Below are 27,918 nucleotides of genomic sequence, written 5' to 3'. Positions count from 1 at the left end.
CAGCATTTTTTTAAATGCAAAACTTTTTTAAATTTTTTTAAATTTAATAAATCTTTATTGTTCAGATTATTACAATTGTTTCTCCTTTTTCCCCCATAGCTCTCCTCCACCCAGTTCCCACCTCACCCTCTGCCCTTATCTCCCCCACACTGTATTCATCCATAGGTGTACAATTTTTGTCCAGTCTCTTCCTGCATCCCTCATACCCCTTTCCCCCTGAGAATTATCAGTCCACTCCCTTTCTATGCCCCTGATTCTATTATATTCACCAATTTATTATGTTCCTCAGATTTTTAATTCACTTGATTTTTAGGTTCACTTGCTAATAGATATGTATTTGTTGTTCTTACTTTTTTCTTCTTCCTCTTCTTCAAGAATACCTTTCAGCATTTCATATAATACTGATTTGGTGGTGATGAACTCCTTTAGCTTTTTCTTATCTGTGAAGCTCTTTATCTGACCTTCCATTCTGAATGATAAATTTGCTGGGTAGAGTAATCTTGGTTGTAGGTTCTTGCTATTCATCACTTTGAATATTTCTTGCCACTCCCTTCTGGCCTGCATAGTTTCTGTTGAGAAATCAGCTGACAATCGTATGGGTGCTCCCTTGTAGGTAATTAACTGTTTTTCTCTTGCTGCTTTTAATATTCTCTCTTTGTCTTTTGCTCTTGGCATGTTAATTATGATGTGTCTTGGTGTAGTCCTCTTTGGATTCCTTTTGTTTGGGGTTCTGTGTGCTTCCTGGACTTGTAAGTCTATTTCTTTCACCAGGTAGGGGAAGTTTTCTGTCATTATTTCTTCAAATAGGTTTTCAGTGTCTTGCTCTCTCTCTTCTTCTGGCCCCCCTATAATTCTGATGTTGGTATGCTTGAAGTTGTCCCAGAGGCTCCTTACACTATCTTCAAATTTTTGGATTCTTTTTGCTTTTCTGGTTGAGTGTTTTTTGCTTCTTTGTATTTCAAATCTTTGACTTGATTCTTGCATTCTTCTAGTCTGCTGTTGAGTCTCTGTATAATATTTTTTATTTCAGTCAGTGTATGCTTAATTTCTAGTTGGTCCTTTTTCATATCCTCGAGGGTCTCGCTAAATTTATCGGCCTTTTCTAGGAAATTCTTGAAAAACCTTATAACCGTGGTTTTGAACTCTATATCCAATCGTTTGTTTGCTCCATTTCTTTCCTTTGTGATGTTTCTTTGTCTCCGCATTGTCGCTGCTTCCCTGAGTTGGTAGGGTAGCTTTGTGTGCTAGGTGTCCTATATGGCCCAGTGGGTCGGCCTCCCCAGTTACCTGAGGTGGACACCCTTGGTGCACCCCTTTGTGGACTGTTTGTACAGCTTTGTTGTAGTTAAGTCTTGATTGTTGTTGGTATCACTGGGAGGAATTGACCTCCAGGCCAATTGGCTGTGAGGATCAGCTGTCTACACTGCCGGGAGAACTTCTGTGCTGGAGACAGCCTTATAGGACCAGGCTTGCAAAATTGCAAAAGCCTCTGTGCTCAGCTTGGATGGGGCGGAGTCTCAGGGCTGAGCAGACAGTCTTGGCTTCCCGTCAGCCCTGCCCTTGCGTGCGCGCGCGCACCTTCAAACCTCTGCCTTCCACGGCTCCCCTGAGTTTCTGCCTGATAGTCCAGATTCCCCCCATAAAAGCATGGGTCCCCAGGAGCTCACCCGGAACTGGGGTTCAGAGCATTCGGAACTGGGGTTCAGTGCAGTCAGGAGCTCCCGACTCCCTTCCACTAGGGAAAGCCAGCGGCAACCTCCAGTCTTCTTTGCGAGCAACTAGCTTGCGCACGCGCCTCCAGACCCCTGCCCGCCGCAGCTCCCCCGAGTCTCCGTGTGCCTTTCTCTCTACCTGACAGTCCAGACTCCCCCCATATGAGCCTGGGTCCATGGGGTTTCGCCTAGAACTGGGGTTCAGTGCAGTCGGAAGTGGGGTTCAGTGCAGTCAGGGGCTTCCTTCCCTCTCCCGCCAGAGAAAGCCAGCTAGGCACTCAACCGCCCTTCCTCTCTGCATGTGTGTCTCCGTACCTCAGCCCTTTGCAGCTCCTCTGATTCTCCGTGAGCTTTTCTCTTTCCTTCTAGTTGTAGAATTTCCACTCAGCCAGCTTTCCTGTGGTTCTGGATGATGTCTGTTCTGTCTTTTAGTTGTAGTTTTGAAATTGTTGTGTGAGGCAGCAGTTTAGGTGCTTACCTATGCCACCATCTTGGTTTCTCCTCCTTCAGCATCTCATATAATACTGTTTTGGAGGTGATGAACTCCTTTAGCTTTTTCTAGTCTGTGAAGCTCTTTATCTGACCTTCCATTCTAAATAAAGCTTTGCTGGGTAGAGTAGTCTTGGTTGTAGGTTCTTGCTATTCATCACTTTGAATATTTCTTGCCACTCCCTTCTGGCCTGCATAGTTTCTGTTAAGAAATCAGCTGACAGACGTATGGGCACTCCCTTGTAGGTAACTAACTGCTTTTCTCTTGCTGCTTTTAAGATTCTCTCTTTGTGCCAAAACCGGTTTGGCTCAATGGATAGAGCGTCGGTCTGCGGACTGAAAGGTCCCAGGTTCGATTCCGGTCAAGGACATGTACATTGGCTGCGGGCACATCCCTGGTAGGGGGTGTGCAGGAGGCAGCTGGTCGATGATTCTCTCTCATCGATGTTTCTAGCTCTCTATCCCTTCTCCCTTCCTCTCTGTAAATAATAAAATATATTTTTTTAAAAAAAGATTCTCTCTTTGTCTTTTGCCCTTGGCATTTTAATTATGATGTGTCTTGATGTGACCCTCTTGTTTGGGGTTCTCTGTGCTTCCTGGACTTCTATTTCTTTCACCAGGTGGGGGAAGTTTTCTGTCATTATTTTTTCAAATAGGTTTTCAGTATCTTGCTCTCTCTCTTCTTCTGGAACCCCCATAATTCATATGTTGGTACACTTGAAGTTGTCCAGAGGCTCCTTACACTATCTTCATATTTTTCTATTCTTTTCACTCTTTCGGTTGGGTGTTTTTTGCTTCCTCATATTTCAAATCATTGATTTGATTCTTGGATCCTCTTAGTCTGCTGTTGGATCCCTGTGTATTATTCTTCATTTCAGTCATTGTATGCTTAATTTCTGACTGGTCCTTTTCCGTTTTTGTTTGTTTGTTTTGTTTTGTTTTTTGGCATTCACACTAAGATCCTTGAAAGTCTAAGTTCCTTGGAAGTTTCTAGAAGATTCATGAGTAACCTTATCATTGTGGTTCTGAACTCTATATCCAGTATTTTGCTTTCTTCCATTCCTTTCATTTGTGACTTGATTCTTTGTCTCTGCATTTTGGCTGCTTCCCTGTGTTTGTTTCTATGTATTGGGTAGCTGCTAAGTCTCCCTGAGTTGATAGGGTGGCCTTGTGTGGTTGGTGTCCTATAGGGCCCAGTGACTCAACCTCCCCAGTCACCTGAGGTGGACATTCTTGGTGCACCCCTTTGTGAGCTGTGTGCACAGTCTTGTTGTAGTGGAGCCTTGATTGCTGTTGGTGTCACCAGGAGGAATTGACCTCCAGGCCAATTGGCTGTGAGGACCAGCTGTGTCTACAATGGAAGAGCTGCTGTGCAGAAGACACTCTTATTGAGCAGGACTTGCTTCAGTGGGACTTTGGTGCTCACTCAGTCTGCCCCTTAAGTGTGTCACTTATGGATGTGAAGAGTTGTAATCTGGTATGGTCTCACACTGACCACTGGGTACACTGGCTCTTGGGCCTTCAAGGAGGTGCAAAGTCAGCCACTGCCTGGGGCCATCCAGCAGGAGCTACAGAAAGATCTGTAGATTCCTCCTCTTTGTATGGGGTTTGTAAGTTTCCAGATGAGGCCCAGCTCTGAAGCAAGGTAGGCTGGTGCTGGTGCTGGGTCTTGAGCCTTTTATTGATAGGTTTGGGGCTCCCTGACCCAGCTGAAACTTGTTTGACAGATTTTAGCCTGAGAAAGGACAGGCCATTCATATGCAAAAGCCTCTTTGCACAGCTTGGGTGGAGTTGTAAACTGGATGAGGCAGGGTCTTAGGGAATCACCAGGGTGGAGCAAACAGAAATGGCTGCCAGTCAGCCCTGCACTGGTGAGGTCCCAGCACGGGAACATGACCACTGTGAGCACCTCCGTCTGGAAGAAAGCCACCCGAGTTCTTGCCCCAATGTCACAGTCCAGTTTCTCCCCGTATGTGTCTGAGTCTCCAGAGCCTTGCCCAGCACTGGAGCTCAGTGGAAGAGGGAGCTTGTAAATTCAGTCCGTGAATTTTATGAGAAGCAGCTGGGTCTCCAGTAGCCTGTGTGTCACTCAGCCCCAATCCGCACCTGTTTTTACAATCTGTATTTCTTACTGCCCATAGGGACTTCTTTCCCCAGCTCTGGACCCTGGTCTGGGGGTCTGGTGTGGGGCTGGGACCCCTTGCTTCTCTGGGCGGCCTCCGCAGAGGTGATCTCCCTCCTGATTAAAAAAGTGACACCCAGTATGCTGGGCCAGCCGGTTCTGCACCTCCTAGCAGTCTCAGTGTGTTTTCTTCTTTACGTCCCTAGTTGTAGTACTTCCATTTAGCCAGCTTTCCAGTGGTCTTGGATGATGTTTGTTCTGTATTTTAGTTGTAACGTTGATGTGGTTGTAGGAGGCAGCGAGTACAGGCATTTACCTATGCCACCATCTTGCTTCTCCGAGTCTATTGAATTTTTTTATAAGGGGGTGAGAGAAACATTGATGTGAATGCAGCTGCCTCCTGCATGCACCCCACTGGGGACCAAGCCCTGACCTTAATTGAACTGCTGACCTTCAGTGCTCAGGACAAGGCTCAACCAACTGAGCCATACTGGTCAGGGCTCTTATTGATTTTTAATATAATTCCACTGTGATCAGAGCATACTTTGTATGACTTGAATCCTTTTTTATTTATTGATGCTTGTTTTAAGGCCCAGAATATGATTTGTCTTGATAAACGTTCTATGTGCACTTAAGAATATGTAATCTACTGTTAGGTTAGTATTCTCTCAATGTCAATCAGGACAAGTTGGTTGACAGACAGTGTTATTCAAGTCTATTATTTCCTGGCTGATTATTTGTCTACTCATCTTTCAGTCATTGAAAGAGTAGTATTGAAATCTCTGACTATAATTGTGGTTGTCTTTTCTTGCAGTTCTATCAGTTTTGTTTTATATATTTTGAAGCACTCTTATTAGGCCCATGAACATTTAGGATTATTATGTCCTTGATTAATTAACCCCTTCATCATTACAATCTGATCTTCTTTATCCCTGGTAATATTCTTTGCTCTGAAATCAACTTTGTCTAATATTATTGTAGCCTTCCTAGCTTATTAGCATAAGCATGGGGTATCTTTATTTTTATTCTATTTGAATTTTTATATTAATCTTTTGCACTCGGATGTCGAGATTAAAATTACTCTTTTATGTATCAATAATTTGAAATATAAAAAAATCCAAATAACAGGGGGAAGGTTAGGGAGAGGTGGGGGAGATAAGAGATCAATCAAAGGACTTGTATTCATGCATATAAGCATAACCAATGGATGCAAAACTCTGGGGGGTGAGGGCATATATGGGAGTGGGGCGAGGGGTGGCAATGGTAAGATATGTACACATATAATACCTTAATAAAAAAATTGAAAAAAAATCGAAATAAATAAGTTTGTATAAAAAGAAACTCCAGTTTTTTATTCTACTGCTGCGCTTTGTAAAATCTGGGGTATTTAAAAAATTAAATCCCGAGTAGAATAAAGGAATCGAGAAAAAAGCAAGCGAGTGCAAAGGGTTAAAGTACATTTTTGTCCTGGCTGGCATGGCTCAGTGATTACAGTGTTGGCCTGTGCACTGGAGAGTCACAGGTTCGATTCCTGGTCAAAAGCACATAACTGGATTGCAGGTTTGATCTCCAGCTCTGGTCAGGGCATGTGGGGCAGGCAACCAATCAATGTGTCTCCCTCAGATCAATGTTTCTCTCTCTTTCTCCCTTTTACTCTTTCTAAAAATCAATGGAAATAATGTCCTCAGGCCTGACTGGTGTGGCTCAGTAGTTGAGTGGTGATCCAGGAACTAAGAGGTAGCTGGTTTGGTTCCCGGTCAGAACACATGCCTATGCCCAGGTTGCTGGCTCAATCCCTAGTGGGGGCTGTGCAAGAGGCAGCCAATTGATGATGCTCCTTTCTTATCGTTGTTTCTATCTATTCCTCTCCCTTCCTCTCTCTCTAAAAAAAAAAATCAATAAAAACATATCATACATATATAAAATATCCTTGGGTGAGGATTAACAAAAATAAATTCAATTAATTAATTAGTTTAATTAAATAATTCTTGCCCTGGCGGGGTAGCTCTATTGGTTAGAGTGTCATCCCAATACACCAAGGTTGCAGGCTCGATCTCCAGTCAGGGCACATACGGGAATCAACCAATGAATGCATAAACAAATGGAACAACAAAATGATGTTTCTCTCTCTCTCCCCCCTCCTCTCTCTCTAAAAGCACCAGTAAATAAAATTTTAAAAATAAATAAGTACATTTCTTTTTAAACATTTTTTGCCCTAATCGGTTTGGCTCAGTGGATAGAGCGTCGGCCTGCAGACTGAAAGGTCCCAGGTTCAGTTCTGGTCAAGGGCATGTACCTTGGTTGTGGGCACATCCCCAGTAGGGGGTGTGCAGGAGGCAGCTGATCGATGTTTCTCTCTCATTGATGTTTCTAAACTCTCTATCCCTCTCCCTTCCTCTCTGTAAAAAATCAATAAAATATCTGTTCTTTGTTCCCCTTTTCCTCTTTTTCTAACTTCTTTGGGATTGAGTATTTTTATTTTAATCCTCATGCAAGGATGTTTTCGATTTTGAGAGAGAGAGAGAGAGAGGAGAGACAGAGAGAGAGAAAGAATCATCAATGTAAAAGAAAAACATCCATCAGTTGCTTCCTGTAGGCACCATGACCAGGGATCAAACCTGCAACCTAGATATGTGCCTTGACTGGGGATTGAACCTGCAACCTTTTGGTGCAAAGGATGACACTCCAGCCAACTGAGCCACCCGGCCAGGGCACTTGAGTATTTTTTATTTCATTTTATCTCTTTTTCTGGCTTATTAGCTATAACTGTTATTTTACCAATTGCTTTAGGATTTACAGTATACATCTTTAACTTACCACAGTCCACTTCATCACAGGAACTAACCAGGCCTCAAATGCAGCCCTGGAGCAACTGCCAACACAGAGCTGTCCAGGAGGAAGGGCCCATCTGTCACCCAGTCTGCCTCATCCTTGGGAAGTCAGCACATTGCTCAGGGCCTCAGCTCACTCATTTGTAAATTGGGGTTGTCCCACCTGCCCTGCCTAGCTCAAAACAGTGTTCTGTTCTAGGAGTAAGGGAAGAAAAACATGCTAAGTCTCTGATACTGAGACTCCAACCCTTTCCACACACTGGCCCAGCCAATGTGACCACTAGGCCTGCTCCTGGGACCACTAAGCCTCAAGATACATGGTTAGAAGCCCTAGGGATGAGGACAAAGGTTGGGTGTGTGGGCAGCCAAGGAGGCCTGGGTTCTAAAACCTATCACTTGAGCCGAAGCCGGTTTGGCTCAGTGGATAGAGCGTTGGCCTACGGACTCAAGGGTCCCAGGTTCGATTCCGGTCAAGGGCATGTACCTTGGTTGCAGGCACATCCCCAGTAGGGGGTGTGCAAGAGGCAGCTGATCGATATTTCTCTCTCATCGATGTTTCTAACTCTCTATCCCTCTCTCTTTCTCTCTGTAAAAAAAATCAATAAAATATAATTTAAAAAAACAAACAAAAAACCTATCACTTGAGTGAGGAAGGACATGGAGTTGAGGAGAATAAATATCAGGGCTTCTGAGCCAGACCAGTAAGCCAGGACACGTGGAATGGAGAAAATGAGACAAATAGCTGAACAAACTGGCAGAGCAATTTATAACAAATACAGAAAGTCACCTCCCTAGAGATAACTTCTAGGCCTCAGTTGTATTTCAGTTCCAGGCCCAGAAAAGCAGCAAAATCATGTGGGTGACATCAGGACCAGCTGCAATGACTAACAACCTCCTGCCCTGGCATTGACCAATCAATAGAGACCATGACCCTCAAAAACCACACCTGGGATTAAAAATGGATGTAATGGCAGAGTAAGTGGATGATGCACAGACAGGCTCCCAGGACCAAACTGGGATTACAACTAAAATATAGAAAAATTTCCTGAACAATCAACAGAAGACTCGCTGGAGAGAACCCTGATAATGGAGGATGGAAAGTGGAGACCGCACAGAGACTGGTAGGAGGGACAGAGGTGCCAAAGGGCTGGCTGGGCTCCCACAGACAGCAGCTGAGGTTCCAGAGAGATATCTCAGCTGTGGGGGTGCCACTGAGAACCCTGGGCTCTAATCCCCAAGCTGGGACCCCCAGCAGAGAGCGCCAGAACTGAGAAGGGTACCCACATAACATCTGGCTGTGAAAAGCAGTGTGGTTGCTGTCTGCCAGGGAGAGATGCTGGAAATGCAGGCACCCTCTTAAAGGGCCAATGCACAAAATTCCCTGTGGAGCCAGGTACCTTGTGCTCCAGCAGAGGGAGGACAGGGTAGCCTGGAGTTGTGTGAGCAGAAGCCAGGACTGGGGGCTCTTGGGTTAGAGCTCAGAAGGCAGACGCTCCAGTTTCCGTGCTGAGTTATTCCCTCACACTGTGGAGGTCATCTTTCTCACTCAGACATTTGCTATATAGGCAGCTTTTCCCGGGAGGAAGACAGTTGACCCACCCTATTAGAAAACAACTTGTCCTATGGGGCAAAGTTTCTGAGGCCCATTAAGAGACTAAGAATAACAATTAGCCTCCTAGCAGAAGCAATTGCCCCACCCTATTATAAAAACTCAGACCACATCTATGGATGATTACGTGAGGGCTATTCAAGACAGAATCCTATCTGTCTGTAGGCAGAGGTGATCTCTGGAGGCTTTGAGTCATTGCCTGATCCAATTAGTCAGAAACAGCATTTGACACTGTCCTGCACTAGAGACTGAGAGGCATAGCAGATCTACCTAATACATAGTCACAAACCCAAAAAGGAAGCCAAAATGAGGAGACAAAGAAACAATATTCAAATAAAAGAACAAGAGAATTCTCCAGAAGAAGAGCTAAATGAAATGGAGGTAACAAATTTATCTGATATAGAGTTCAAAATAATGATGGTGAAGATGCTCAAAAGCATGAAAAAAGATATAGTAACTATGAAAACAGGAAAAGAGAATGACATGGCACAAATAAAGAACACATTAGAAGGAATACACAGCAGATTAGGGGAAGCTGAGGATCAAATCAATGGATTAGAAGATAGGGTTGAAAAACTCACACAATCTGAGAACCATAAAGAAAAGAAAAAACAATTAAAAAACAGGAGGACAGCTTAAAGGGCCAATGGAACAACAAGAAAAGTAACAATATTCGAATAATAGGTGTGCCAGTAGAGACAGAAAAAGAGAAAGGAATAGAGACCATGTTTGAAGAAATAATGGTAGAAAACTTCTCTAATCTGGTGAAGGAAAAAGTCACACAAATTCAGCAGGCACAGAGAGTCCCAAGCAAGAAGAACCCGAATTGGCCCATGCCCAGACACATCATAATTAAAATACCAAAAATTAAAGACAAAGAGATAATTTTAAAGGCAGCAAGAGAAAAGCAAATTGTTACCTACAGAGGAACCCCCATAAGGCTGACACCTGATTTTTCATCAGAAACTCTACAGGCCAGAAGGGAATGGCATGAAGTACTCAAGGTAATGGAATGCAATGACCTGAAACCAAGATTACTATATACAGCGAGACTATCATTCAAAATAGATGGTGAAATAAAGAGCTTCCCAGACAAAAAAAAAAAAAAAAAGGCTAAAGGAGGACATCACCACCAATACAGCATTACAAGAAATGTTAAAGGGACTGCTATAATGAGGAGAAGAAATAGAGAGAGAAACCTAGACATACAGAATTAAAATGGCAATAAATAAGTACCTATCAATAATAACCTTAAATGTAAATTGATCAAATGCTCCAATCAAAAGACATAGGGTAGCTGAAAGGATACAAAAACATGACCCTACTATATGTTGTCTACAAGAGACCCACCTCGTAACAAAAGACTCACACAGGAGGAGAGTGAAGTAATGGAAAAATTTTCCATACAAATGGAAAAGGAAAAAAAAGCTTGAGTAGCAATATTCATATCTGACAAAATAGACTTCAAAATGAAGGCCATCACAAGAGACAACAAAGGTCACTACATAATACACAAGGGATCAATCCAACAAGAAGATATATAACCCTGGTAAATATATATGCACTCAATATAGCTGCAGCAATCTTGAGAATGAAGAACAAAGTTGGAGGAATCACAATACCAGATATCAAGTTATACTACAAAGCCACTATAATCAAAACAGCCTGGTACTGGCACAAGAACAGGCATATAGATCAATGCAACAGAATAGAGAACCCAGAAATCAACCCAAGACATTATGCTCATTAATAATTTTTTAAATATATTTTATTGATTTTTTACAAAGAGGAAGAGAGAGGGATAGAGAGTTAGAAACACCGATGAGAGAGAAACATCAATCAGCTGCCTCTTGCACACCCCCTACTGGGGATGTGCCCGCAACTAAGGTCATGCCCTTGACCGGAATCGAACCTGGGACCCTTGAGTCCGCAGGCCAACGCTCTATCCACTGAGCCAAACCGGTTTCGGCGCTCATTAATATTTACAAAGGAGCCAACAGCATACAAAGGAGTCAAGACAGTCTCTTCAATAAATGGTGTTGGGAAAATTGGATAGATACATGCAAAAAAATGAAACTAGATCACCAACTTACACCACACACAAAAATAAACTCAAAATGGATAAAAGTCCTAAATGTAAGTTAGGAAACCATACAAATCCTAGAAGAAACCATAGGCAGCAAAATCTCAGACATCTCTTATAGCAATATGTTTATGGATTCATCTCCTAGGGCCGTGGTTGGCAAACTGTGGCTCGCAAGCCACATGCGGCTCTTTGGCCCCTTGAGTGTGGCTATTCCACAAAATACCACAGCCTGGGCGAGTCTATTTTGAAGAAGTGGCATTAAAAGAAGTTTAAGTTTAAAAAATTTGGCTCTCAAAAGAAATTTCGCCAAATTTTCACCGGTTTGGCTCAGTGGATAGAGCGTCGGCCTGTGGACTCAAGGGTCCCGGGTTCGATTCTGGTCAAGGGCATGTACCTTGGTTGCAGGCACGTCCCCAGTGGGGGGTGTGCAGGAGGCAGCTGATCGATGTTTCTCTCTCATCGATGTTTCTAACTCTCTATCCCTCTCCCTTCCTCTCTGTAAAAAATCAATAAAATATATTTTTTTTAAAAAAGAAAAATTTCAATCGTTGTACTGTTGATATTTGGCTCTGTTGACTAATGAGTTTGCCGACCACTGTCCTAGGGCAACGGAAACTAAGGAGAAAATAAACAAATGGGACTACATCAAAATAAAAAGCTTCTGCACAGCAAAAGAAACCATCAACAAAACTAAAAGGGACCCCCTGTATGAGAGAACATATTTGGCAATGATACATCTGATAAAGGGTTAATACCCAAAATATATAAGGAACTCATACAACTTAACAAAAGGAAGATAAACAATCCAATTAAAAAATGGGCAAAGGACATAGACACTTCTCCAAAGTGGACATACATATGGCCAAGAGACATATGATAAAATGCTGAAAGTCACTGTTCATCAGAGAGATGCAAATTAAAACAACGAGGTACCACCTGTCAGAATGGCTGCCATCAACAAATCAACAAACGACAAGTGCTGGCGAGGATGCGGAGAAAACGGAATCCTCGCACACTGCTGGTGGGAATGCAGACAGGTGCAGCCACTGTGGAGAGCAGTATGGAGTTTCCTCAAAAAATTAAATATGGAACTGCCATTTGACCCAGTGATCCCACTTCTAGGAATGTACTAGTATCCTAAGAAACCTGAAGCACCAATCAGAAAGAATGTATGCACCCCTATGTTCATAGCAGCACATTTTACAGTAGCTAAGATCTGGAAACAGCCCAAGTGCCCATCACTAGATGAGTGGATAAAAAAGCTGTGGTACATTTACACCATGGAATGAATACTCTGCAGCAGTAAAAAAGAAGGATCTCTTACCCTTTGAGACAGCATGGAGGGACCTGGAGAATATCATGCTAAATGAAATAAGTCAGTCAGAGAAAGACAAGTATCACATGATCTCACTCATATATGGAATCTAATCAACAAGATAAACGGATGAACAGAGTGGATCCAGAGACATGGAAGCATGGAACAGAGTGCGGAATCTCAGAGGGAATGAGGCGGAAGGTGGGTGGGTGGGAGGTAACCAACCAAAGAACTTGTCTGCATATATGCACGGCCCATGGACGCAGACAGTGGGTTGGAAAGGGCCTGGGGGGTGGGAAGAGGTGGGCTGGAGGGGGTCAATGGGGGAAATAGGGAGACATATGTAATACTTTCAACAAGTAAGATTTTTAAAAAAGAAATAATTCTGAATAACAGCACAAATTGCTCTTTAATAACACAGGTTAGAACTGTGTGGTCCACTTATAGGGAGACTTTATTTTTAAATAAATTCTGTGAATGTAAACAAAACAAAAAAACCCACACCTGGAGCCCTAGCTGGTTTGGCTCAGTGGCTAGAACGTCAGCCCATGGACTGATGCTCTACCCTGGATCACTCCCAGATTTGATCCTGGTCAAGGGCATGTATCTAGGTTGCAGACTCAACTCGTGGGCATGCAACCAATTGACATGAGACATCGATGTTTCTCTCTCTGTCTCTCTCCCTCACTTCCATTCTCTCTAAAAATCAATTTCCTTGGGTGAGGATTAACAACAGAAACCACACACACCTAGGAAATGGATGAATATTCTGCTGTAACCCTCCCCTAAGATTCCTGCCTGCAAGAGAGAGATAAAAGGCTCAAGACAAAGGATGCAGTGTGCACTCTCCCTCCTGGGAGCAGGCCCTAGCCTTCCCTTCTCCCTCTTCTTCCCCCACAGGCACGCATCTCCTCAACTTTAAGGGACGCAATGACCCTTACAACCAGGGGAGCAATGGGCAGCAGCAGTCATCCCAGGCTAACCCCTAAACCTGTCCCCAAGGCCCTTTCCTCTGACTCCCAGAGAGCTAGGGCAGCCCAGCCTAACTCACTTGTGGCTTCTTCTATCCTAAGCCCTTCCTATTTCTCTCTGTCCCCGGTTTTAATTAACAGACCCTCATAGTCACCTGGACTGGTGGTGTGACATTTTTCCTGAAGTCAAGAACCGCTTGTCCTAGACAGACGAGCTCAGGGCCGGGTCCCTGTCCGGTGACACTTGCGGTACTTTGACAAAAACCTCAGATGTTGGCCTTCCTCAATGTGACTGCACATTGTTGGAACAACCATTGTGTCCCTGGGGGCTGCAGCTCTCTGTAAGTTTGCTGTGGGGGAACCAAGAAAGAAGGCATACGCGGATTCCTACAGAAACTGTAATTCCAGGCAAGATTTTGAGGAGATGAAGAAGGCTGGTGTCTTTCAGAGTGCAAAGAATCGGAATGTAAAGAATTTCCTTGGGTTGAATTCCATGGAAGTTTGTCACTGAGCTGTGTTCCTGAACTGTGAAACAGGGATATTTGAGCTGAGGAATAGTTCTCTTGATAAATAAACGATTAACAAATACTGTGGAAAAGTAAATTCTAAAAAATGAAACCTATTAATTGATCCCCACTGCCTTGCAATGTGAGGCAGGCCTTGCGTGAGGAGGTGGCTCCTCCCTCTGCATGGTCTCCCTACTCAGACTCAAAAGGCCGAGAACACCAGGAAATCCGCCTGGAGCCTCCAAACGAGGCGTCTCTTTGATTGCTTCCCTGTCTGATTCCCCACCACAGTCAGGGGGCTGCATCTGGAGGCGAGAGGCCGAAGTCTCCACCTACAGTCTGGTTCTCGGTGGAATCAGCCAACCTTCTCTGGAAGGACCTTCGGAGACAGGTCAGATCAGACCCAGTAGCTTAACTATGTCCATGCCATGGGCTGCCTCTGGCAAAAACAGGGTGACCCATGCCCTACCTGGTTCGGCTCGGTGGACAGAGCGTTGGCCTGTGGACTGAAGGGTCCTGGGTTTGATTCCGGTCAGGGGCATATGCTCAGGTTGCAGGCTAGATCCCCAGTGAAGGGCATGCGGTGGACAGCTGGTCAGTGATCCTCTCATCATTGATGTTTCTATCTCTCCCTCTCCCTTCCTCTCTGAGATCAATAAAAATATTTTTTTTAAAAAATAGGGGGACCCAGGCCATCCCTGTGTCTCCAGTAGCACCCGAGGACCCAGGAGGAGGATCTCAGCCTGGTTCAACTGCAACAACCTTTATGTTCTTAGGTGGTTTCCATCACCTGCCAGTCTGGAGTTTCCCCAATTGTATGTGATTCTGGCGGGGGCAGGAGGGGGGGAGGGGGTCTGGTATAAAACCATTTGAGGTAACTGTAGATTCACCTGTGGTGGTAAGAAATAATAGAGATACCCTTGCCTAGCTTCTCCCAATAATAATAATAATAATAATAAATCCTCACTGGAGGATATGTTTTTATTGATTTTAAAGGGTGGAGGGGGAAGGAGAGAAACATGGATCGATTGCCTCCCCTACACGACCCTTTTGGGGTACAGGACGATGCTCTAACCAACTGAGCCACCTGGCTGGGGCTCCCAATAACTTTGGCAAAACTATAGTATACCAACCAGAATACGGACACTGGTAAAAACCCACCAATCTTACTCAGACTTATCCAGCAGGTGTGTGACATTTCAATGATCAGGCCAGGAAAGCTCTGACCCAAGCCTGCCTGCTGAGCCAGCAGCTGTAACCCCCTGGTCACCCCGCGGCTCCTTCTGTGCCCCCCCCCCCCCCAGAGGTGGCCTGGGCGTGCGGTGTGTGCCTGCTCCCACACCGCCTCGGCCTGTGCTCCCGGCCTTAGGACCGAGGCGCGGGCAGCGCGGGCAGGTCCGTGGGCAGGTCCGTGGGCAGGTCCGTGGGCTGGTCCGTGGGCTGGTCCGTGGGCAGGTCCGTGGGCAGGTCCGTGGGCTGGCCGCGCAGGAGCTGACCCGCCCGCCTCTTCTGCCCTCAGCGCGCGGCCAGGAGGCGTGGAGGACGCAACGTGTTAATGGAGGCCTATCGGCCGGGGCAGGGCCCTGCCGGGAGGGACGTGCCCCAGTCGCCAGCGCCTGAGCAAAGCGTTAGAGGCGGCTTTGCTCCGCGTCCCAACGAGAGGAGGAGCGCGGACGCCAGGCCTCGCCCGGGAACGGGAGTCCCCAGCGCGGGCGCTCCACGAGGTCCGCCCCGGGGCACGCCGGGAAACCGCGCGCCCCGCCCCCTCCCGCGCACGCTTCTCCCCCCGCTGCGCAGCCCTCGGCTGCCCCCTGCCGCCGCGGGGTGGACCCTGCAACCCGGTCCGTCCCCGCCTTCACGCCGCCGGATTGGCCGCGCTCCGAACCTGAGGCTCCGCCCGTTTCCCCGGGTCCTTTGATCACGCGCCTCCAGCCTCTTCCGGGGCCCGGGAGCCAACCGAGGGCGTTCCTGTCCGGGCTGCAACGGCGGGAGGTAAGGCATGGCCGGGTCGGATGGGCTGCCGAGCGCTGACATGGGTCCACGCCTCGGGGTTCCGGGGTTCCAGGATGCCGGGGCCCCTCTACCCTCTTTCCAAGCCTCCCTCCCCCGGCCTGAGCCTCCCAGAGCCCTGGGAACGGCCTGATACTCTCCCCACCCCGACATGTATTCTCGACGATGTGCGTGCGACTAAGCAACCTGCCCCCGCGAACACCGGGACAGGTGGTTCACACCTTGCCCTCGGGTGGAGACTCAGGCGAGCCAGGGCCAGGGACCGAGGGGCATCTGTGTGCAGCCGCGCAAGGACAGTCTCCTTGCATCTGTCGGTGGGAGCTGACCCTCTCCTACTTGTCAGCTCAGGCCAGGAGGGTAGGGACCTGGGCGGAGCCCAGAGGAAGGGGACTTCACCTCACAGATGCAGTCCAGCCCTAACAACTTGTGTCCACCCAGGCAGGAGACACAGGGAAGAGGATGCCCAGACTGTGTGTCTGGAGTGACACCAGGGACGAGGAGGACACACTCAGCCTATACTGTAGCCTGAAGTGTGGGGATTGGATCAGGACTGAGACGGGCTCCTTCCAGTGTGCCTACCTCATCCCCGGGGCCACAGTGCAGGACCCTCATGTTTTTACCCGACTTCCCCATTTTGCTTCACTGCATAGGTGCTGGCAGCCCAGCACCCCAGGAGGTCGGGGCAGGAGCTGGGAACCTGTGTCTAACCTTTCCCCAGTTTAGAATTGCAAGTGTTTGGCCTGCACCTGAGCTGGGCCCCACCCTGATTTGGGGAATCAGAGCTGGGCAGAACTAAGTCTCTGGGTCTGGGCCTCCCCTAGGTGCCCCTTCACACCCAAGATTTGCTGAGAGTCATTGGAAGGTTAGGGTACCGGGAGGACTCCTTGTCCCCGTGCCTGGCCCGAGATTTCATGTATCACCAGCTCTTGGGGAAGGCTCCAGGGGCTGGGTGTCACTCTGGCTGCAACCGATGCCCTCCCTTCCTCCTCCCCAGGGAGCCCAGTGGAGGCGCCCTCCCGAGGCACTGCCCATGCTGACCGCACAGCCCCCCGGCTGCCGATGTCATGAGTAACACCACAGTGCCCAACGCCCCCCGGGCCAACAGCGACTCCATGGTGGGCTATGTGCTGGGCCCTTTCTTCCTCATCACCCTGGTCGGGGTGGTGGTGGCTGTGGTAAGGAGCCCCCTCGTTCGCACATACACCCACAGCTTTGCTAACCGGGGCTGGGCGGGCCTGGTCTCTGAACAAGCTGTCCTGCAGTGGGCTGTGGAGGTGGGTGGGCTGTGCAGGTTGCCCAGCCTCCACAGCGCTGTCTCTGTTACAGGTAATGTATGTCCAGAAGAAAAAGCGGTGAGTGTCCCTGCCCCCAGTACTGCCTCCCCCACATTTGGCTTAAATGTCCTTTCACAGGATTAGTGTCCTCTGCATACATGTAAGATGGCCCTCCGCCATCCTGACACAAGCCTGAAATCCCCTACACCCCATTGTTAGGTTTTCCTGCCCAGGCTCAGCTTACCCGCTGGGGAGAGGCCCCTTTGTCCTTAGAGCCTGGGGGAGTGGAGACAGGGCGGTCAGATGTTTAAGGGGGGCCCCTGGGCTGACCCCTCCCCTGCCCCCCAGGGTGGACAGGCTTCGCCATCACCTGCTCCCCATGTACAGCTATGACCCCGCTGAGGAGCTACACGAGGCTGAGCAGGAGCTACTCTCTGACATGGGAGACCTGAAGGTAAGACGGAGCCAGCAGAGGGGGGTCTGCTCTGCTCTCACCCTGGAAACCAGAGCCTGGTTCTGCCCTCAGCCCTCCCCCTTGGGACTGATGAGTAGCAAGGCCTCTCTTGCAGGGGCCTGAGCCCCACCGTCGTCTCCCCCACAGGTGGTGCACGGCTGGCAGAGTGGCTACCAGCACAAGCGGATGCCCTTGCTGGATGTCAAGACCTGACACCCTCACCTTCAGAACCATGGGGTCCTGCCGCCTGCTGCTTCCCCTCCCACCTGCTCACCCAGCCCCCTGCTGGGCACTGGGTCTCCACTCCTCCCACCCACCCCATCCCTTAGTCCTTTGTGGGCTGAGCCTGCTCCCAGGCACTCGGTGTTTTCCTCTTGGGGTGGGCCCTCCCTGACTTGGCTTGGGAGCGCTTTCCACGGTGACAGGGCCGGATGTATAGTCTTCGTATACATATTTTGTAAATAAAATGTTTTGTGGTTAGAGGTGATTTCAAATGCCTTAAATTACCTCCTGAGGTGACTGCTTTCCATCCTCCTGCCTCCACCCTGAAGAGCTGGGCAGGGCAGCTCGAGCCACGCCCCCCCACCGCCCAACAGGTTCTAAGTTTCCATCTTCACCTGCTCCAGGCACACACACCCCCACCGCACCCCCCTGTACAGAGACTCCAGTCCAGAAAAGGATATATTTTTATTCAAGTAACTGCAAGTAGGAAACCAGAGGGAGGGGCCCAGGCTGGGACAAATAATGGCCACCTCCTCCCGGCAGAACAGGGGGAGGTGGCCCTACACTCTCCGCTGTCAACACAGGCCCCCTGCTCACTCTGCTGCAGCATCCTAGGGAAGGCTCTACCCCACCTTCCCTGGGACTGGAGTAGTCTATTCCCAGCCTGCTTTGCCTCTTGCTCCTTCCCAAGAGCATCTGGGAGGGGAGTGTGGGCAGAACAGGAGGCGGTGAGGGTGAACATTTGGCGCTGGTAGCAGCAATGACAGATGTCTAAGGATGAAACATGGAACAAAACAACACAACTGTCCAGAGGTAGTTTGTGAACAGAGGAAAGATGGAACCAGAACCTTGGGGGGTGGGGAGGAGCAGGGGGTGGGAGTGAGCAAGGCTCGCTCCTTGTTAGTGCCCCATGTGAGGGGGAGGAAACTGGAGGCCTCGAGTGGAAGCAGATGGGGTCAGGGGCTCACACCCCTCCTGCCTTCCCTCCTGTGCCACAGGGGGGCGCTGTTCAACCTCGTGCAGGGCTAGGCACCTCGTGGAAGGAAGGAAAGGGGGTGTGAGCCACACCTGGTGAGACAGACACAGGTTCGTTGGGGCATCTTGGGGCCAAACAACACTATCCATGGCCACAGGTGCTGCTGCCAGGACAGTGGAGTGGGCATGTCAGAGTGAGATGGGGCTCGGGCCCCTTTAAGGCCAGGGGAGCCCTCCCAGGCCCCCTAATGGGAAGCCAGAGGTAAGAGTGGGGAAGGGACCCCCTAAACCGGGAGCCCAGTCAGCAATGCCCCCACCACGCAGGGAGCAGGGACGCAGCAGGCATGGGGTGCAGCTAAGTGGGATGTCAGCTTTGTCAGGATGCCGGGGGGAATGCATGTGGGGGTGAGAGGGTGCTGGGAATCGAGACCAAAGGAAAACTGTTCCCCACTCGGGCCACCAGGGCCCGGCTGGTGTGCTGTGTAGTGTGGCGGTGCAGGCGGGCGCAGGTGGGTGGTGGTGGCCGGGGGAGGGGGCGGGGCAGTGGGAGCGGAGCTGTCCAGTCCCAGAAGGAAACGGCTCCTCAGGGAGGAAGCAGGTGGCACGGTCACTGCTCTTCCTCGGAGGACTCCTGTGAGATGCCCTCTTCTTCCTCCTTCTCCTGTGAGGTGGACAGGCAGGGCCATCAGCACGGGTGCCAGGCCTGGCCCTCCTCCTCCTCCACCCCCAGTTGCGGGGGAGGGAACTCAGGCCTGCTGCCCCCACCCCTCCCTGGCTCTCCAGAAGGGGGATGAGTCAGGGCTGAGTGTGTGGGTGACTCAGCAACCTCCACAGCCCAGCTTCATTCATAAAAAAGGAAGAATTTAAAAGGAGGGAAAAAAACCACACATGCTGCTCTCAGAGCCATCCTCCCTCCCTTGCCCCGGGACCCACTGTGGGGGACAGGGCAGAACCCAGAACAGCAGCACTGAAGCTGAAGGCTGGGGAGGGCAGGCAGCAGCCAGGGAGAGGAGACGGGTAGGGGTGGCGGAGGGTGCAGGAGAACCAGGTGGCCTTGGCACGCAGGGGCAGCTGCTGGGCTGTGGGGCAGTGGCCGAAGCCACAGGCTGACCCCAGGCCAGGGTGGGGAGGAAGGGGAAGTGTGTGGCCCAGGGGCTCACTCACGGGGCGGGAATGTCGGGACACCACGGGCTGCAGCCCCCGTGCCAGGCACAAACTCCAAAACAACTTGTTTCCTGTTACTCACTCCTGGGGCCCAGCCAGCCCCCCTACCCCCACCCCCCCAGCCCTGGTGATAGTGGCTCAGCTCGAGGAATGAATGCCTCAGGGAGTTCAGGGAGCAGGTTGGGGATAGGGAAGGGCTGGGAAAAGGAAGGCTGGGGAGGCTAACTCAGGGGAGCCCCCTGGAGGCGGTCTCCTGACTCGAAAACCTACTTCCACTACCAGCTCTGGGGCCCAGAAAAGAAAGGAGCCTCGTGTGGGTCACACCTCAGCTCCCTCCAGCACTGACCCCTCCAGCGCTGAGCTCTTTGCTGCTGCTTCCTCCTCCCCAGGATCAGGGCAAAGACACACCTCACTCCTCCCCCCTGGGAAAGCCTTTCCTCAACTCTGTGATGGGAGACAGGTTAGAGGACCTCCAAGATCCCCCCCCTAGAAGCAGAGTGCAGGGCAAGGGTGTTCTGTACCTGGGAGCCCTCACTCCTCATGGGCACATAGCCCTGTAAACTAGGTGCCAGGAGCCGGGCCTGGGCCAAGGGTGACAGCCACCATTCCCGACCCAGCAGGTCGGGGAGAATGGTTTTTCCATGGTGGGTGCACAAGACCAGGTAGGCCTCACCCATTTCTCAGCAGCCCACCCAGAGGGGCCACGCCTGTACCCCCTTCACCTACCAGTTTTTTGGGTCTGCCCCTTGGTTTCCTCCCTGGAGTCGTGGTGGTTTTCTGGATGGGCAGAGGAAAAACCCAGAGTCAAAAATGTCCCCATCAGTGCTCATCCAATAACGGTGGGCTGCCCTCCTCTGCTCAGGGCAGCCCAGGAATCTCATCCCAGCCACAGGCCCACCCCAGCTGGTCCAGCTGGTGATGACTGGCCGCCACATTGCCCCCCTCAATATACACACACACGCCCCCCACTCCCTCCTCCTCCTCCCATGACTCAGAGGATATGAGTCGTGTCTTAGAAAAAATAAAATAAAAAACAAAACAACTTCTCTGGAAGCCTGATGCCGCCGGGAAGCTGGCCTTCCCTGACCCCCACCCCCAGATCCAGGGGACCCCAGGATAGAAGTAACATTCTCGGCCCAGGGGCTGGTGGGGCTGCCCCGTCCCTGTGCCCAGCTCTCCTTTCTCCAGGCCAGGGATGCTGTAGGACTTCTGACTTGATTTCCCCATTGTCCCAGGCAGAACCAAGGCGCAGAAGTGAGACCTCAGTCATCACCCTGCTTTCCCCATTAGCACGGACCCACTGCCCGCCACCACAGCCCAGGCAGAGGGGCAGACTGGGAATAAGCCAGCCCTTCCCCACGCCTCCCTCTTCGCACACTAGGATGGCCACTCCACCCCCAAGCCTCACCCGGGTCTTGGCAGCGCCCTTGTTTTTGCTCCCCTTTGGTCTGCCCCGAGGTCTCTTCGGTGTTGGCACTTCGCTGGGCTCCTTCTGCAGAGACAGAGGAGGCAGTTAGACACGGATGCCACCTGTCCCACCCCAACCGGAACAAGCCTGTCTCGTCCACATTAAACACTTGTTTATCACAGTAACCCCCTCCCTAATTATCTCAGCCAAACCACTAGGAAAATCACCTGCTTTCGCATCACCACCAGCAGCTTCCCCTGGCACTTTAAGATTATGCAAATTAGCACGAGCATTAAGTCAGCAAGCCATCACCTAGGCCAAGAACCCACAATGGCAGGGACAAGTCGCCGGGATTCAGTTGTTGGACCACCTTTTGCAAGGGCACATACAAGGCCCTTGCTTCCCTGCGACAAGAAGACCCTGGGGAAGGTGTCCTGGGGCCGACAGACAGGCAGCTCTGCCCCGTCTCAGCTCTGCCACTGACTAATCCCAACATCCTGGGGAAGGCACTTCCGGCCTGAGCCTCACTTTCCTCATTTGTAAGGGGTATCATCAAAATTAAATGAAGGATGTCGAGTCCTGAGCCACAATCATTGCCCACCCTTTTCAGGTAGTACATGCTGCACACTCTGGGATGCAGAAGAGTAGAAAGGAGGGAGCCTCCAGCCTCTACCTGTAAGCTGGCCCCCTCCCGGCTGCCTCCCAGGGAGAAGAAACCCCAGAGATCCCTGCCATTGTTGCCGCTAAAATTTTAATAAGCCCAAGTCGGAATAAAAAGCTGCTGCATAATGCATAGAAGCCAGGCAGCAGAGGCAAGCAGCCACGGCTCCCCGTGGGTGGCTTCTGCCCATGGTCCAGTAACCCAACACCCCTTTCTGACCCCCAACCCCACCCCAGTAAGAGGCGGTGGGGAGGCCCAGGGAAGCAGACTACAAGGCTGAGTGCCCCACACACTAGGCTCTGAAGAGGCAGCTGAATGCCACCACCCAGACGCCTCCTGGCTCCCGGCTCCCAGTCAAGGCAGACCACCCCTCCACCTCGCTGCCGGGGGAGCTGGAGGCCTCGTCTCCTCTCCTCTTCCCCGGGAAGGGGAAGGCTGGCCTTTGCCCACTGGCCATGCCTCCCGGGGTGCCCCACAGGGCAAGGCTGGAGGAAGACAGCACCAGGGTTCCGAGGGTCACTCTGCCACCAACCCCCCACCATTTTCAACTTCTTAGGCTTCCATTTCCTTGTACGGAGCCAGGGTGAAGCCCAGCCAGGCCCACGGGCAGTGAGGCCCTGTCCTGGAGATGAGGAAGTGCAGCAACGGTCAGTGAGTACCCAGAACTTTCGTAACAGCAATATGTGAGGTGGATCTCACGCTTAAAGATCCTAGGCTTCTCTCTCATGTTCCCGGAGTTCATCTTTACTGTTCTATAAACACAGGGGGCAGGACAGGCCGGAAGTAAGAGCAGGTGGCCTCCCGCAGTGCAGAACTGAGGCTGGGTCCCCACTTCTGCTGGGGTCTCAGGAGGGTCTGAGAGTTGGTGAGTGTAGGCTGTGCAGGCATGTGGGGAGGACATGCAGACAGGAATGATTGTGCACCGCTCCGTTCCTGCTTTCGCCTGCAGGATGCCTGGTACCTCCCTGGCCCAAAGGGGTAAACCGAGGCAAAGACTTGGACACCCACCTGACTCCCCACCAGTGCGGTCCCAGGACTCACCGGAGGCTGCTTTCTCGGCCGGCCCCGCCCTCGCTTCTCAGTGCCGTCCTTTTCCTGCTTGGAGGCCAAGGGCTGGCTGGACTTCGAACTCGACTCGCTCATCTTCCCTTCTCTACGGAGCAGGCGGAGGAGCGATGGCTCAGATGCTGAAGGCAGGAAAGGGGGTTTTAAACAAAACAGTTTCAGCCACCCCTACGCCCTCATCCCTCCCACCCTCCAAGGTACTGCAGCGAAACTGCCTGCACCCAGGATGCCCACCCTGCTGCCGCCGCAGGGAGGAGCTAGGCCCTTTGCCCTCATCACTCCTTATCTCCTGTTCAGAGGGCTCTTTGTTAGCCTGCCACCCACAGGGCCAGGGCCCCAGGCACAGGCAGCCCAGACCTAGCTGAGGGGGAAGGCTGTCTGAGCAAAGGTGTAGATGGGGGGGGGGGGGTCTTCACACCACAGGGGGCGGGAGGGGGGACTCTCTCTAGCCAGCTTCTGACCTTTCACCGAGCTGGGGGGCTTGCAGGAAGCAAGGGAGGAAAGTTAAGCAGAGAGAATGAGCCCGGGCACCTGGCAGTCCCCTGCACAGCTCGCTGACAATACTGGCAAGCTCGAGGCTCAGGACCTGAGACTACCAGGGCCAACCTTGACACTCCAACCAACCACTAGGCCAGGGCGGTAAAGCCTGGGGTTCAAAGATGGGGCACAATGGGGAACCGGGAAGGTGGTTGAACTGCAGCGGGCAAGGCTGGCGGAGGACAAGGAGCCCACAACGGAAAGGTGGGTCTCCTCTCTCCCCTCACCCCTCACCCCCATCCTGCCCACCTGGGCCAGAGGAGAGCGTTCCCTTTGATCCCTGCTTACAGGAGGGGCTTCTCCAACTGGGATGGACCCTTCTAGCTGGCCCTCCGGAGCCCTGGCAGGACTGACCCTAAAAAGCTTCTTGGTCCTTTTCTAGCATGTTCCCTCTCAGAAGCCTCACTATTTGAGTTTGCCCAAAACCTCCCCCTGCAAAGACACCTACACCCTGTGGCTGGGAGCCCCTTCGAGGCATAAAAAGGACAGAGAGGCCCTGGCCGGGTAGCTCAGCTGGTTAGTGTCGTCCAGATACACCAAGGTGGCGGTTCCTTCCCCGGTCAGGGCACATACAAGAATCAACCAATGAATGCATAAAACGAGTGGAACAACTAATTGATCTCTCTCTCAAATCAATAATTAAAAAACGAAATCTTCCCAGTCATTATCCCCAAGTTACAGACAAGAGACTGGAGTGAGGAAACCCGTGGCGCCACCACCTCCATGTGGACCAATTCCTGGCTGCGCTTGGTCAAGGGTGGGCTGGGCCAAGGCCTCCGCTTGGGAAAGCCCCTCAGTCTGTAACACGGGGTCAAGGTAAGACAGCTGCCTCGACTCCCTCTCCAGACCCCTGCAAAGGTCAAACCAGATTAATAGTTTTAAAATTCCTAAACAATGGGAAGTCTCCATTCAAAACGAGAACTAGGACATTTGAAAATGACTTTTCTCCTTTTCAGACAATTTCCAATGAGAAAACATTTTGCAAATTTATGACTTTTGGAGGACCCCATCCTCAAAGCTTCGGGGTGCGCCAGACAGCAGGGCTTTTTCTGGTATTTCTCCCATTTTACAATATTTTAGACTTGAAGACCCTTTAAAGAAGGTGGTTGGGGCTTTAGCTGCTCCATCATCAGTGCTTGGCCTGCTCTGTAATTACAGGCAGTGATTAAAATCTTCTATTACACCACAGGTCCCCTCTCAAACTAAACATCAAAATTAATCAGCTAAGTGAGTACTGGCCCCACATGTGGTCTGCTGGAGGCCCCCCTCCGAGACGGGGTTCTAGTTGGGTGAAGCTGGTCCCCAATCCCAGACAGCCTGGGCCGCGCTGCTGGGCTGCTGATGGGTCTCCCTGGAAGCTTGTGTTTCATCTGGTGCTTCCTCCTACCTCTTGCTGCTGGGGACCCTTGAGCCCACTCTCCCACCCCAAATCCAGCCCTCCATGAGTTGAATAAAGGCCTGAGGCCCTCTCTGGTGAGACCAACAAATGCTGCGTCTTCCACCTGTTTCTGAACAGCAGAGGCTTGTCGTGGAAAAGCCACTTTGAGGGCCCAATCTTAATCCTTCAATTTCTAAGACCTTTTGGTCCTCACGCTTGTCCCCTTTACACGCTGTGCCCGCACTGTGCGCTCCACAAATGCTTAGAGAACTTGCAGGAAATCATCACGGGGCTGCCTTGTTTTACAAAAAAGTAGTCCAGAGAACCTGATAAGTTGCCTCAAGTAGCACAGCAAGTTGACGGACAGGATGGAGTAGGTTCCTGGCGACCCCCTAGCCCGCCACTTTCCTTACCCGCCTGGGAGGCTTGGTTAAGTCCCTGGGGCCCCCGGCTCCACCCTCGGTCCCCGGGTGACTCTGCAAGTGTCTGCGCTTGGCCGTTGCAGGTCCACCGGCGGGACTAGGGGCCAGAATGAGCGGGGGGAGGGGCGCTCTAGCAGGCGCGGGAAACCGGTGCACCCCGACCGCATGCACCGCCACGCGGGTGCACCCGGCCCCACTTCCTGCCAGAGGGGGCACCCAAGCCCGCCTCGGGGCAGGAAACCTGGCGCGCGCTGGCGCGGGGTAGAGGAAGAAAGCCACCTTCCTCTGTGCCCTCTCCGCAAAATAAAGCCCCAGGAAAATAAATTGAAACGGGGAGTCAAAGGGACTAGTTCCAACAGAGCCCAGCAAAGCAGAGAAACCAGTTTGTGGGGGTGGAGGGCAGGCCTGGCCCTGGGGGCTGAAGAGGCGCGCGGGCCGGGCCAAAGGTGGGGTCGGGGTGAAGCCCCACACCCAGGCCCGCGATTCGGCCTCATCTGCGGAAAGGGGCACCAGGTGAAGGCCGAGCGGGAGCAGGACCGAATTGCGGGATTCCTGCCCATCCCCCTCACTTCTAGAACTTCCCCAGGCTGCGGGGGACGGCCGGCTCCCCACTCTCCCGCTGCGCCGCAGCCTGTTCCTCTCTCCGCCCCCCCAACCACCCACTCAGGGCCCGGGTCGGGCCCGGGCTCGGGCGGGAGCGGCGGGCGCGAGGTGCATCGGGATCCGCCGGGTGCACAACTCGCGCTCGCCGCAGCCGCGCGCCCCCTCCCCCACCGCGCGCCTTTCCCGGGTCCCCGCCCCCCGCAGGGCGCCCGCGTCGCGGGGGAAGGAGTGCGGGCGCCCTCCCCAAGCCTGCGGGCCCCGCCGCCCGCCCCCGCGCCGCGCGGCCCTCCTCCGCCCGCGGCTCGCGCAGTCCCGGCCTGGGAATAAAGCTGGAGGCACGCGCTGCAGCCCCCGGCGGCTCGCAGGAGGGGCGGCGGGGGCGCGGGCGCCCCCCTCTGTCGCGGGCCCCGGGGACGACTCACCGCGAGCTCGGCCGCCGGCCTGTGGTGCGCGCTCCGGGCTGCTAGGAGCGACGGTGCTGGGCGCTGAGGACCGGCCTGGCTTCGCCGCCGCCGCCGCTAGTAGCAAATGCGGATCTGAAACCGGGAGAGAGCAGAGGTTCTCAGAGACCGCCGCCGCCGCGTGCTCGCCGCCCAGGCCCCCGCGGGGTATTTATGTGTCACCTCCAGGCGGGGGGACAAAAATATTCCCCCTCCCCCGAAGGATGGCGAGGGGCAGGAAGCCGGGCACGGCCCGTGCGCGGCCTCAATAAATAATTTCATTAAATGATAGATATTAAAAAAAACAGAAGCCACCGGAGGGGCCGCGAACTCACGCCTTCTTGGAGCCGCGCCAGCGCCAGAAATAGCCCGGGCTCGGAGTCCCAATTAGAGGAGCGCAGCCCCGGCTCAGGGGAGCTTAAAAAGAGCGACCCAGGGGCAGGGGGGACGGGCCCGCCCGCGCCAGCCGTGTCACCGAGGGGGCGGGGCCATGCAAATGAGCCCGGGGATTTAAAAGGGCGGCCGCCCGCCAGCCGCCCCGCGGGTGGGTGCTGACTTCGGGGAGGGGCACGCAGCTCCCCGCGCCGGCGCCGGGGGCGGGCTGAGAAACCGAGGTGCCGGCCCACTCCCCACTCTCTCGGACGGGGAACCTGGGAGAGGGCACCGAGGGGTCGTCTAGGAGCCTTTCCTGGGCTTGTGGGGGAGGGTTTCCCAGTCCCGGGAACGGGGTTGTCCCGGGCAGAATGACTTCCAGGGTTCTTGGGGGCATAAGGGCCTGGCGCCCGCGGGGCGCGAGAGACGGTGGTGCCTGCGGGGTCCGCGAGGGCGGGGGCGGGGAATGGAGAGTTCGCGGCCTACCCGCCGCCCCCTTCGCCCAGACCGGCGGCTGGTAGACCTCCCCCGGGCGGACAGGTGTCGGCATGTACCTTTCCGTGCCAACCCGCGTGCGGCTACCTGGTGAAATACCGCTCTTGTGAAATTCAAACGTGAAACTTGTGAAACCCAGAGTTTTAATTTATTAGCGGCCGCAAGTGACCCTTAATCAAGGTGCACCCTTAAAGCAAAACAAACGACCGGCTCTGCAGGTAAACCCGAGGAGAGGCTCCTTCAGACCCGCTCTCCCGCACCCTCTGCCCCGTCGCTGTGACTTTACTCAATAGGAAGGCGCGAACCGTCACCGCCTGGAAGCGCTTTGAGGGCAGGGACGGGGTGCACGCACATCATGCCCGCCACGCCGGGCGCTCTGGCGCCGGCCCAACAAAGACTTGTTGCACGGCCGACAAGGAAGCCCCAGTGGGAAGATGGCGGGGAGGGCCGTGGAGAAGAAAGGGCGCTGCTGGTGGCGCTCCCTGCAGGCCGGGCCGGGGCCTTGGGGAGCGGGCCCCCCCGCCCCTGGTCCCCGCGGCGGCCTTCCACACCTCCCGTGATGCAGGGAATTGCAATGCGGCCCAGTGACACGGCGGTGACTCATGTTTTTCTTCCTCCCCGGTCAGCCGAGGCCCCGGCCCAGCCCCCTCCTCACGGGGCCGGCCGGCGGCGGAGGGGGCTCCAGGAAAACCCTGCGCTCGGAGTGGAGGCGGGGTGGGGAACGGCGGGGCCGGCCTCCCAGTTTCAAGAATGTTTCAGGAATGTTTCCGGTGGGGGTGGGGAGCCGAGGCGGGAGT

The 27,918-nt window shown here is 52.5% G+C and overlaps 2 protein-coding genes across 6 annotated transcripts; one reads left to right on the top strand and one right to left on the bottom strand.

Moving 5' to 3' along the window:
* The first annotated feature begins 15,176 nt into the window (after positions 1-15,176).
* On the top strand, positions 15,177-17,859 carry SMIM29 (small integral membrane protein 29). Of its 4 annotated transcripts, none has more exons than XM_054721922.1 (5): positions 15,177-15,633; positions 16,646-16,826; positions 16,978-17,003; positions 17,283-17,379; positions 17,527-17,859. In XM_054721922.1, exons 2-5 carry the CDS (start codon positions 16,716-16,718, stop codon positions 17,590-17,592), a joined length of 300 nt encoding a protein of 99 aa, XP_054577897.1. In that variant the 5' UTR covers positions 15,177-15,633; positions 16,646-16,715; the 3' UTR covers positions 17,593-17,859. The 4 variants fall into 4 exon arrangements, with proteins under 4 accessions (XP_054577897.1, XP_028017095.1, XP_028017096.1 ...); XM_028161294.2 differs by having other exon boundaries at positions 15,178-15,633; positions 17,313-17,379; XM_028161295.2 differs by having other exon boundaries at positions 15,179-15,633; positions 16,646-16,766; positions 17,274-17,379.
* A 398-nt stretch (positions 17,860-18,257) lies between these two features.
* Positions 18,258-26,703, bottom strand: HMGA1 (high mobility group AT-hook 1). Of its 2 annotated transcripts, none has more exons than XM_054721924.1 (6): positions 26,592-26,703; positions 26,237-26,350; positions 22,818-22,996; positions 21,149-21,232; positions 20,467-20,517; positions 18,258-19,237 (listed from the first exon to the last, which is right to left on the bottom strand). In XM_054721924.1, the coding sequence occupies exons 3-6, from the start codon at positions 22,950-22,952 to the stop codon at positions 19,184-19,186; spliced, it is 324 nt and encodes a 107-aa protein (XP_054577899.1). In that variant the 5' UTR covers positions 22,953-22,996; positions 26,237-26,350; positions 26,592-26,703; the 3' UTR covers positions 18,258-19,183. The 2 variants fall into 2 exon arrangements, with proteins under 2 accessions (XP_054577899.1, XP_054577898.1); XM_054721923.1 differs by having other exon boundaries at positions 22,851-22,996; positions 26,590-26,702.
* Between the last annotated feature and the right edge of the window lie 1,215 nt (positions 26,704-27,918).

This window comes from Eptesicus fuscus, chromosome 10, assembly GCF_027574615.1.
Source record: "Eptesicus fuscus isolate TK198812 chromosome 10, DD_ASM_mEF_20220401, whole genome shotgun sequence".
Classification (NCBI taxonomy): domain Eukaryota; kingdom Metazoa; phylum Chordata; class Mammalia; order Chiroptera; family Vespertilionidae; genus Eptesicus; species Eptesicus fuscus.
The sequence above is the reverse complement of the archived record's forward strand: the minus strand, read 5'-3'. Positions and strand labels throughout refer to the sequence as shown.

Coding starts and splice junctions, on each gene's coding strand:
- SMIM29 (XM_008152009.3), top strand. CDS start 16,716: ATGAGTAACACCACAGTGCCCAACGCCCCCCGGGCCAACAGCGACTCC. Junction 17,004..17,273: donor TATGTCCAGAAGAAAAAGCG/GTGAGTGTCCCT, acceptor CCTGCCCCCCAG/GGTGGACAGGCTTCGCCATC. Junction 17,380..17,526: donor CTGACATGGGAGACCTGAAG/GTAAGACGGAGC, acceptor TCTCCCCCACAG/GTGGTGCACGGCTGGCAGAG.
- HMGA1 (XM_054721924.1), bottom strand. CDS start 22,952: ATGAGCGAGTCGAGTTCGAAGTCCAGCCAGCCCTTGGCCTCCAAGCAG. Junction 21,233..22,817: donor CCGCACTGGTGGGGAGTCAG/GTGGGTGTCCAA, acceptor CTGTCTCTGCAG/AAGGAGCCCAGCGAAGTGCC. Junction 19,238..20,466: donor GGGGCAGACCCAAAAAACTG/GTAGGTGAAGGG, acceptor TCCACCTCACAG/GAGAAGGAGGAAGAAGAGGG.